The 11,121-nt window shown below is 44.4% G+C and overlaps 1 protein-coding gene across 1 annotated transcript in view; it reads right to left on the bottom strand.

The window, feature by feature from the left end:
- Window positions 1–7,577: 7,577 nt before the first annotated feature.
- Window positions 7,578–11,121, bottom strand: part of LOC311140841 (NACHT, LRR and PYD domains-containing protein 3-like) — a gene marked incomplete at its 5' end in the record, with an annotated part of 14,687 nt that continues 11,143 nt past the window's right edge. The window contains one exon of the mRNA XM_084176105.1: window positions 7,578–10,744. Within this exon, the coding sequence (XP_084032231.1) occupies window positions 10,221–10,744 (524 nt within the window). The remainder of the gene's footprint in view (window positions 10,745–11,121) is intronic.

The raw sequence follows: 11,121 nt of genomic DNA, 5'->3' as shown, positions 1-11,121 counted from the left end.
CAAGCAAAATATCTCTATAGACACTCTATAGACACTCCCCCCATTTTGCGCTGTTTACCAGTGCAAACAAATTTAGAATGGTTAGGCCAGACCCCTCGTTCGCAGCAATAAAAGCAACAGCAGCACACACGAGAGTCACCTCGCTGCTCATGAATGAAACACTGCAGAGTCGTAGACCGCCTCATCACTCGTCGCCATTTTGTAGTGTCGAGTCAATGTTGCTAATTATGCTGTAACAAAGGAGTCCGCTCATACTGAGCTTTGATCATAAGTTTTATTCATATCACAAGATTTCAGCATAAGTTTACAGATGTATATAGCATCCGGAGAACAGAGTCCCAAAAGAATATGTCTGCTCTGACCTTCTTTGTTTAAACCCAGTACTTATAATTTTCCCAAGATATGGGTGGCTCCCTCTACTGTCCAATCCCCTGTCTACAACACACTGTCCAGTTCTCTCATGTAGTTGAGATGAAGGAGAGGAGACAAGGAGAGGAGACAAGGAGAGGAGACAAGGAGAGGAGACAAGGAGAGGACAAGGAGAGGAAGTCCATGTAGAATGTTGATATGCCCCCCCAGGAGTTGTTGATGTCCTGAGATGTCTGTCTGTTTAGTGCTGTATGCTTGATGTCCTCCTAATATTTATATATTTCTTAATTCCATTCTTTTACTTTTTAGATCTGTGTGTATTGTTGTGTATTGTTAGATATTACTGCACTGAGCTAGGAACACAAGCATTTTACTACACCCTCCATAGCATCTGCTAAATATGTGTATGCGACCAGTAAAATAGATTTGATGAACCCTTATTGAGAGGTGGTTAACTAGTCAGTATATTCCACTGATTCATATGTATACCAGTCCATACATTGGCTGTAAAAGTGGGTAAAACCTGACAAGCATATAACTGTAGCTATGTGGTCTTTACTTGAGTGTGTTTCAGCAGGGTGAGGTCAGAGAGGGTGAGGTCAGTCAGCATTTTTCTGAACTCCTAAAAAAAGACGCAGGGAAAGGAGCATCTCTTTATCAAATCCTCCTTCAGAGTCACATGCAGGTAAAACATTGTGATTTCTATATAGTGCTGTATCTGAAAGAGCATATTCTGCAGTTTCTATGACACTTACCTTTATCAAATAACTCTCAAAATTCAAGAGGTGAAGCTCTATTTCCAAAGTGAACTTTTCTCAACAATATCTGTGCTGTCAATGTATTTATCACATGCCCACTCCAGCAGCAGCATTGCTCTGGCAACTAAGCAGAAACTAGTAACATCATCCAGTTAAAATATGCTGTTCTGTCGTCAATGGCTGAATGGCCAATAGAAACCAGATAGAAACTGATAATGGTGCATGTGACTTCAGTTTTGGTTAGCCGCAGATGTGGAAACCTACTTGCTCAATGTCTTTCCATATCTGGGGAAAGATGAAACCAGGCCAGCGGGTGAGAGACTGTTTGACTGGGATTTTGAGACACGTGGAGCCTTACATGGGCAAAGGCAGAAATGGGACCATAGACAGCTTCTTCACATCAATTTCCCTGTCAGACAAGTTGATTGCAAAGAAGAAGCTGCCACTCTCTGTGCAAAACAACATATCTGCGGAGGGTGGTAAAGCAACACTCACGGTGTGATGGAGGGTGGTAAAGCAACATTCACGGTGTGATGGAGAGTCGTAAAGCAACACTCACGGTGTGATGGAGAGTGGTAAAGCAACACTCACGGTGTGATGAGAGTGGTAAAGCAACACTCACGGTGTGATGGAGAGTGGTAAAGCAACACTCACGGTGTGATGGAGAGTGGTAAAGCAACACTCACGGTGTACAGATGTAAAATAAATAAGTGTTAGCTTCCTCAGCACCATGCACCCCACTGTTGCCACCGGCGGTGACCAGAAGAAGAAACCGGAGACAGTGACAGACTACAATCACACAAAGGTATATACAGTATCTCTACCATATACAGATAGCCTTCCCATCTGCCAAACACCAAATAGGATCCCCTTTTATTATATTACATTCATATTATTACTATTAGTATTATCATTCTATATAATTATAACCTATTCTATTCTATTTTATTTTATGTAAAAGGTTGGTGTGGATGCTAGACCAGATGTCCAGGCTGTACTCTGTAAAAGGGGGTACTCTCCTCTGGCCTGTAGACTGTACTCTGTAAAAGGGGGTACTCTCCTCTGGCCTGTTGACTGTACTCTGTAAAAGGGGGTACTCTCCTCTGGCCTGTTGACTGTACTCTGTAAAAGGGGGTACTCTCCTCTGGCCTGTTGACTGTACTCTGTAAAAGGGGGTACTCTCCTCTGGCCTGTTGACTGTACTCTGTAAAAGGGGGTACTCTCCTCTGGCCTGTTGACTGTACTCTGTAAAAGGGGGTACTCTCCTCTGGCCTGTTGACTGTACTCTGTAAAAGGGGGTACTCTCCTCTGGCCTGTTGCAGTGTTCTACAATGTGCTCGACATGACTGCTATCAACACGTGTTGTACAAGCAATGCCTTGACAAGACAGTCAGCAGGAGACATTTCATCATGGATCTGGCATGTGAGCTTGGTGAGAACCACATGAAAGCAGAGAAAGAAGCTACAGTCACCAAGCAGGCCGCCAAGACAGCAGGTCCTGCTCTCCCTCTTCCCCAAGAACCACAGCTCCCACTGGGGAAAAAGACACAATGTCAAGACAGCAGGTCCTGCTCTCCCTCTTCCCCAAGCACCACAGCTCCCACTGGGGAAAAAGACACAATGTCAAGACAGCAGGTCCTGCTCTCCCTCTTCCCCAAGCACCACATCTCCCACTGGGGAAAAAGACACAATGTCAAGACAGCAGGTCCTGCTCTCCCTCTTCCCCAAGCACCACAGCTCCCACTGGGGAAAAATACACAATGCCAAGACAGCAGGTCCTGCTCTCCCTCTTCCCCAAGAACCACAGCTCCCACTGGGGAAAAATACACAATGTCAAGACAGCAGTCCTGCTCTCCCTCTTCCCCAAGCACCACAGCTCCCACTGGGGAAAAATACACAATGCCAAGACAGCAGGTCCTGTTCTCCCTCTTCCCCAAGCACCACAGCTCCCACTGGGGAAAAATACACAATGCCAAGACAGCAGGTCCTGTTCTCCCTCTTCCCCAAGAACCACAGCTCCCACTGGGGAAAAATACACAATGTCAAGTCGGCAGGTGCACACCGAACAAGGCCCATGAAAACTGTGTGCAGGGCAACCGATTTGATTTGTTTGTGGACCCGAACCATAAAGTGAAGACGTGATTGGTTCATGTGTAAAGGCGCGGTACAGTGTCTGATACAATCAACACATTATTGTTTTTATATCTTGTCATAAATATATTTCCACAAAAATGTATTTATGCAATTCATCCTTTACAATTGTTCATGCACTGGTGCTTTTGTTTATGAATACAGCAAATCATTTCACCTGAACACCTGGCTAGTTATATTATTATTATTATACTTTTTTCATTTGTACTTTGTCAAAATGAACTGTAAATTGACTTTATTAACTCTATTACTAATTGAATATACAAATACAGTTGATTAAATGGTTTACACTGTAATGTTTTTATTGTAAGGGAAACAGAAATAGGCTATTGTCCGATTTTGTAGAATTAACTATTGTTGTTATTTTTTTATTGATATATTTCCACAAATATTTCTTCATGCAATTAATCCTTTACAACAGTTTATGCACTATTTATCAAGCGTTTATTTAACAAACCATGTTTGCACACCTTGCACCTTGCTGGTTGATATGCATCTGATGCATTTGCTAAAGTGGACGCCTGGTAACTTTCTCTAGCGGGTTCTTATATGCTGAAAGAACAGGCGGTTCTAGTGTTAAGGACTGGGTGTTGCTCATGCATTCACTCATGCTGACCGGCTCCAGTACTTGGTTGTTGACTAAAGCCTCCAATTCAGCCTTGACTTATGGTCTGATAGCATAAGGTACAGGTCCTGCTTTCAGAAACGTTGGTTTGCTGTCTGGCTTAATGTTAAGCTTCCCTGTAATGTCGTTCATACTACCCAGCTGTCCATTAAAGACTTCTCCATGTTTCTTTAAGATAGCAGGTAGATCTGTGTCTCCATGTGTCATTGTATGCACTGATGGCCAGTCCAGTGTGATTTTCTCCAACTATGAACATCCCAGTAGTGATGCATAGTCTCCTTTCACAACATAGAGTGGCAGCTTTTCAGTTTGTCTGTTTACCTGAACTGTGACATCAGTGATGCCTCTCACAGCGACAGATTCACCTGTGTAAGTCTTTAACACGAGGTGCGCTGGTTGAAGTGGAAGGTGTTTCAGTGTCTTTTTTCTGACACAAGAGATACAGCTGCCCCTGTGTCAATCTCCATACCCACCGGCTGTCCCTCTAGCAAGGGGGAGACATAGTAGCCATGCGGCCCGCCAGGAAAAAGTCCGGATTTTCAGTGTGACTTCCTGGTCTGATGAGTCACTCACCTCAGTGTTCTCTTACTCAACAGTGTGAACATGTCCATTTGTCTTTCGTTGGAATGCCTGTTTCCTGTTCTCTGTTCTCTTTTTGTTTCTGGAGGCTTGTCCGATGTTGCCCTTTTAACCACAGGCTGGACAATCCATGTCCTTCCACCAGCATGTAGAAGCCTGATGTCCCTTTTTACAACAGGCTGGACAATCCATGTCCTTCCACCAGCATGTAGAAGCCTGATGTCCCTTTTTACCACAGACTGGACAATCCATGTCCTTCCACCAGCATGTAGAAGCCTGATGTCCCTTTTTACAACAGGCTGGACAATCCATGTCCTTCCACCAGCATTTAGAAGCCTGATGTCCCACCTTGCCACAGTGGAAACATGTGACTTGATTTCCCGGTCTCTGATTTTCAGTTGAAACTCTGCGCACTTTTCCTTTTTTTGTGATCAACTTTGTATTTATTTTAAAGAAACACAGACAAGAACAAATAGCAGCAGGAATGGTTATACACCTAGAAACACAATACTGTTGAAATATATATCAGTATATTATGGAAACTAGTTATTGCAGATAAATACAATTATAATAAACCACATATACAATCACCCACCTCAGCTGCATCAGCCCACCCTCCAACCCCTCCTGGGACCACCCCAACCCACCCTCCAACCCCTCCTGGGGCCACCCCAACCCACCCTCCAACCCCTCCTGGGACCACCCCAACCCACCCTCCAACCCCTCCTGGGACCACCCCAACCCACCCTCCAACCCCTCCTGGGACCACCCCAACCCACCCTCCAACCCCTCCTGGGACCACCCCAACCCACCCTCCAACCCCTCCTGGGACCACCCCACCCCAACCCAACCTCCAACCCCTCCTGGGACCACCCCAACCCACCCTCCAACCCCTCCTGGGACCACCCCAACCCACCCTCCAACCCCTCCTGGGACCACCCCAACACACCCAACCTGATCTCCTTTAAATTAAATACTAAATCAAGGTACACGTTTGCACAAAAATGATAATTAACAGTCAATCTGTTGGGTAAAACCCACTACAGGAGTTATTTTATGGTTTCAGCAGCAATTGTTTTTTGGCCCCATGGATACTAGCAGTGGATAGTTCTAAATAAATGATATCTATAAAAGTGCTGATCCAATGAGGTGTGGTGGTTGCCATCTTAGTTCCAACATCTTTTTAGCTGCTTTCCAACCTGACAACATTATACGTCTTTGCTGTAATGACAGTGGTGAATTATCATTCAGTAATAACAGTTTGGGGATACCTCTTTCCAAAACATGTACCCTGGTCACTCCCAGTACATATGATTAAAGGAGTCCAAGGCACCTTGATTACATAGATCACACAGAGGAGCGGTTGTGATTTCTATTAAATGATGTTTTCTAGGTGGAAGGTATACCATGATGATTAGGATTGTTAGATGAACCCACTAAGTTCCTGATGAACTCAACTGGTGAGCCTCTTTAGCAGCTAGTTCCATGGACACACTGATTTCAATGTCCTTTGCCAAGGTCAGATGACTTACAGTCAACAGTCTCTTTTGTGTAGCTTCACTCCGTAGCCCACATACTAGTCTGTCTCTAATGATGTCATTTAGAACAGCATTAAACTCAGTGTTCTGGTAGTTTCTTTAATGCAGCAGCAAACATTGTTACTGAATCTCCCTCTTCCTGATGTCTCCTGTGGAACCTGAACCTTTCAGCATTAACTAGTGGTTCTGGTGAAAAATGTCCTTTAAGTATCTCCACAATATCCCCATACGTCTTATTACCTGTTCTGACTGGCTGTAGCAGGCTGCCTGGTAAATTAAATGTATTTGGCCCCATTACACTAAAACATGGCGGCACAATGTTGTCCTCATCCATGTCATTTACAAGAACAAAATATTCAAACCGTTCTGTATATGAGCTCCACTGCTCAATACTTTTATGAAACTGTCCAATGTTTCCAACAATTCCAATAATTTTTCATTTCTCAATAAGCTCCTGATTGTCACTCACTTCAATATTGTCCTCAACCACAACAATATTTTCCTCAGTCATGTGATCTTCATTCACTTCACTCACTGACGTTTCCTCCTAAATTCGCTCATTTAGCAGATTTAATTAAAAGGTTTGTCTTCACAGTTGAATAAATGTCCTTTCCTTTAATCACTGTATATTCCTCCTTTTAAATCACGTTGTTTTCCCGCTCCGACGTCCGTCTCCAGTCCTTTTCTGACGTCCATGACAATGTTAACTCCAGTGGTGGAAAAAGTACCCAATTGTCATACTTGAGTAAAAGTAAAGATACCTTAATAGAAAATGACTCAACTAAAAGTGAAAGTCACCCAGTAAAATTCTACTTGAGTAAAAGTCTAAAAGTATTTGGCTTTAAATATACTTAAGTATCAAAAGTAAATGTAATTGCTAAAATATACTTAAGTATAAAAAGTAAAAGTACAAGTATAAATCATTTCAAATTCCTTACATAAAGCAAACCAGATGATTTTCTTGTTTTTAAAACGTACATTCAGCCAGAGGCACACTCCAACACTCAGACAATTTACAAACAAAGGATTTGTGTTTAGTGAGTCTGCCAGATCAGAGGCAGTAGGGATGTTCTCTTGATAAGTGCGTGAATTGGACCATTTTCTGTCCTGCTAAGCATTCACAATGTAACGAGTACTTTTGGGTGTCAGGGAAAATGTATGGAGTAAAAAGTACATTATTTTCTTTAGGAATGTAGTGAAGTAAAAGTAAAAGTTGTCAAAAATATAAATAGTAAAGTCAAGTACAGATACCCCAAAAAACTACTTAAGTAGTACTTTAAAGTATTTTTACTTAAGTACTTTACACCACTGGTTAACACTCTTTCTTAGCTAGCTAGACTATGCACTTGCCTCTGCTATCAATACACTGTGCTAACATTAGCCTATTCTGTACCACAGAAAATAACAGTTTTAAACAGTTGTAAAAACCCACTTCTTCCAGACAGAATAGTTCCTGTAGATTCAGACTTACTCATCGCCAATCTTTTGTTATGTCTCGTGGGTTTCATAACCACGTCTGTATAACAATTAAAATAATGATGAGACAGGAGACAGGAATCAGTTCAACCATTTATCTGGAACGTGATCATCTCAACACATACAAACCCCCATGATGCTCTGCAGCAAAACCCCAATATACAACAAATACATACGTAAGTAAATGGACACGAATCAAAACTCATAGAGGAATTTAAATGTCCAGTTGTAGAAAGTAGGGCCATGGGATAGGGTCAGAAAGGTCAGTATGTTTGATAACTGGTTTCAGAGGTGACATAACAAGCATAAGGTCCATTATAACACAGTGAAGTAGAGGTGGGAGCTAAAAGCAGACATGGACAGTGAGACGGTGTGAGGAGGTCAGGGGTGAAACACTAGATCAGGACAGGTAGAAATGGCAGGGCTGGAAATAGACACAGAGACACATTCTGATCATGGCTCAGACCTGACCTGAGACACCCAAACAGAAGATGCCATAGCAAAGTCCTGTCCAGTAGGCTATATGGGATTTCCTTTCATCAAAATCCAACACATGGAAATGTGTCGAATGTGTGTGTGTGTGTGTGTCCAATGTGTGTGTGTGTGTGTGTGTCCAGTGTGTGTGTGTGTGTCCAGTGTGTGTGTGTGTGTGTGTGTGTGTGTGTGTGTCCAGTGTGTGTGTCCAGTGTTTGTGTGTGTCCAGTGTGTGTGTGCGTGTCCAGTGTGTGTGTATGTGTGTCCAGTGTGTGTGTGTGTGTGTGTGTGTGTCAGTGTCCAGTGTGTGTATGTGTGTGTGTCCAGTGTGTGTGTGTCCAGTGTGTGTTCAGTGTGTGTGTGTGTGTGTGTTTATTCAGTGTGTGTGTGTGTTTTCAGTGTGTGTGTGTCCAGTGTGTGTGTGTGTGTGTGTGTCTGTGTGTGGCCAGTGTGTCTGTGTGTGTCCAGTGTGTGTGTGTGTCCAGTGTGTTTGTGTGTGTCCAGTGTGTGTGTGTGTGTGTGTCCAGTGTGTCTGTGTCAAGAGTGTGTGTGTGTCCAGTGTGCGTGTGTGTTCAGTGTGTGTGTGCGTGCCCAGTGTTTGTGTGTGTGTACAGTGTGTGTGTGTGTGTGTGTGAGTGTCCAGTGTGTGAGTGTCCAGTGTGTGTGTGTCCAGTGTGTGTTCAGTGTGTGTGTGTGTGTGTATTCAGTGTGTGTGTGTGTGTGTGTATTCAGTGTGTGTGTGTCCAGTGTGTGTGTGTGTGTGTGTGTCTGTGTGTGGCCAGTGTGTCTGTGTGTGTCCAGTGAGTGTGTGTGTCCAATGTGTTTGTGTGTGTCCAGTGTGTCTGTGTCAAGAGTGTGTCCAGAGTGTGTGTGTGTCCAGTGTGCGTGTGTGTTCAGTGTGTGTGTGTGTGTGTGTGTGTGTGTGTTCAGCGTGTGTGTGTGTCCAGTGTGTGTGTCCAGTGTGTGTGTGTGTGTGTGTGTGTGTGTTTTCAGTATGTTTGTGTCCAGTGTGTGTGTGTGTGTGTGTGTGTGTGTGTGTGTGTCTGTGTGTGTCCAGTGTGTGTGTGTGTCCAGTGTGTGTCTGTGTGTGTCAAGTGTGTGTGTCAAGTGTGTGTGTGTTTGTCCAGTGTGTGTGTGTGTCCAGTGTGTTTGTGTGTGTCCATTGTGTGTGTGTGTGTCCAGTGTGTGTGTGTGTTCAGTGTGTGTGTGTTCAGCGTGTGTGTGTCCAGTGTGTGTGTGTGTCCGTGTGTGTTCAGCGTGTGTGTGTTCAGCGTGTGTGTGTGTCCGTGTGTGTCCAGTGTGTGTGTGTTCAGCGTGTGTGTGTTCAGAGTGTGTGTGTTCAGCGTGTTTGTGTCCAGTGTGTGTGTGTCCGTGTGTGTCTAGTGTGTGTGTGTTCAGTGTGTGTGTGTGTGTGTGTGTGTGTGTCAAGTGTGTCCTGGGTGTGTGTCCAGTGTGTATGTGTGTGTGTCCAATGTGTGTGTGTGTGTGTGTGTGTCTAGTTTGTGTGTGTGTCCAGTGTGTGTGTGTGTGTGTGTGTTCAGTGTGTGTACCCAGTGTGTGTGTGTGTGTTCAGTGTGTGTGTGTCCAGTCTGTGTGTGTGTTCAGTGTGTGTGTGTCCAGTGTGTGTTTTTTCAGTGTGTGTGTGTGTGTGTGTGTGTGTTCAGTGTGTGTGTGTGTGTGTGTCCAGAGTGTGTGTGTCCAGTGTGTTTGTGTGTGTGTGTATGTGTTCAGTGTGTGTGTCCAGTGTGTATGTGTGTGTGTGTCCAGTGTGTATGTGTGTGTGTGTCCAGTTTGTGTGTGTGTGCATCCAGTGTGTGTGTGTGTGTCCAGTGTGTGTGTGTGTGTGTGTCCAGTGTGTATGTGTGTGTGTGTGTGTACAGTGTGTGTGTGTTTTTGTGTGTATTCAGTGTGTGTGTGTTCAGTGTGTGTGTGTGTGTATTCAGTGTGTGTGTGTGTGTGTGTGTCCAGTCAGTGTGTGTGTGTGTTCAGTGTGTGTGTGTCCAGTGTTTGTGTGTTCAGTGTGTGTGTGTGTGTCCAGTCAGTGTGTGTGTGTGTGTGTGTGTGTGTGTCCAGTCAGTGTGTGTGTGTGTGTGTGTGTGTGTCCAGTCAGTGTGTGTGTGTGTGTGTGTGTGTGTGTGTGTGTGTGTGTGTGTGTGTGTGTGTGTGTGTGTGTGTGTGTGTGTGTGTGTGTGTGTGTGTGTGTGTGTGTGTGTGTGTGTGTGTGTGTGTCAGTGTTACCATGGTTATTATTTACAGGGACACTGAAGAGTCAACAAGAACCCAAAACCCTGGATAGAGGGGCTCAGTGAATGTGGAGTGGAATGTGTTCAGGTGGGTCAGTGTGTCAGAGGAGACTCTGTAGAAGGACAGAGTGCCGGCTGGCCAGTCCAGATACACTCCTACTCTGTGGGAGCTGGAGGAGGGGACGTCTATGGGAGTGGACTTATTATTGTGTCTGGCAGAGTAACTATTTCCAGAGCAGAACAGACTCCAGGACTTGTCATTGTATCCAATCCTACAGTCATAACCCTCTCCTCTCCTGCTGATTCCTTTATATGCCACTCCTATAACAGCCATGTCCCCAGTCCACTCTACCTCCCAGTAACAGCGTCCATTCAGACCCTCTCTACACAGCACCTGATCACAGCCCTCAAATCTCTCTGGGTGATCCGGATACGGCTGCTCCTCTGTCCTACATGTCACCTTTCTGTTCTCCTCAGACAGAGAGAGGAATCTGTTTACTGTGTTTGGGTCCAGTGTGAGATCACAGACATCTGATGGATGAAACCAGACACAATATTAGAAATCATCATCATCCTGAACACAAACACATACACACACTGAACACACACACACACACTGAACACACACACACACTGAACAAACACACACACACTGAACACACTGAACACACACACATCCTGAACACACACACACCGGATACACACTCACACTCACATACTGAACACACACACACACACACACACACACACACACCCTGAATACAAACACACACCCTGAACACACACATTTCTAAAGTAACACGAACACGTCACACACAGACACACACATTGTCAAAGCAACAGTTTGTAAACTTTGGTGTCCCTGATTTGTGCTTCTGTAGAACTACAGCTGATATTTAATATGACCA

Source organism: Coregonus lavaretus (assembly GCF_964263955.1).
Source record: "Coregonus lavaretus genome assembly, chromosome: 2".
In the NCBI taxonomy this organism is placed as follows: Eukaryota; Metazoa; Chordata; class Actinopteri; order Salmoniformes; family Salmonidae; genus Coregonus; species Coregonus lavaretus.
The sequence above is the reverse complement of the archived record's forward strand: the minus strand, read 5'-3'. Positions and strand labels throughout refer to the sequence as shown.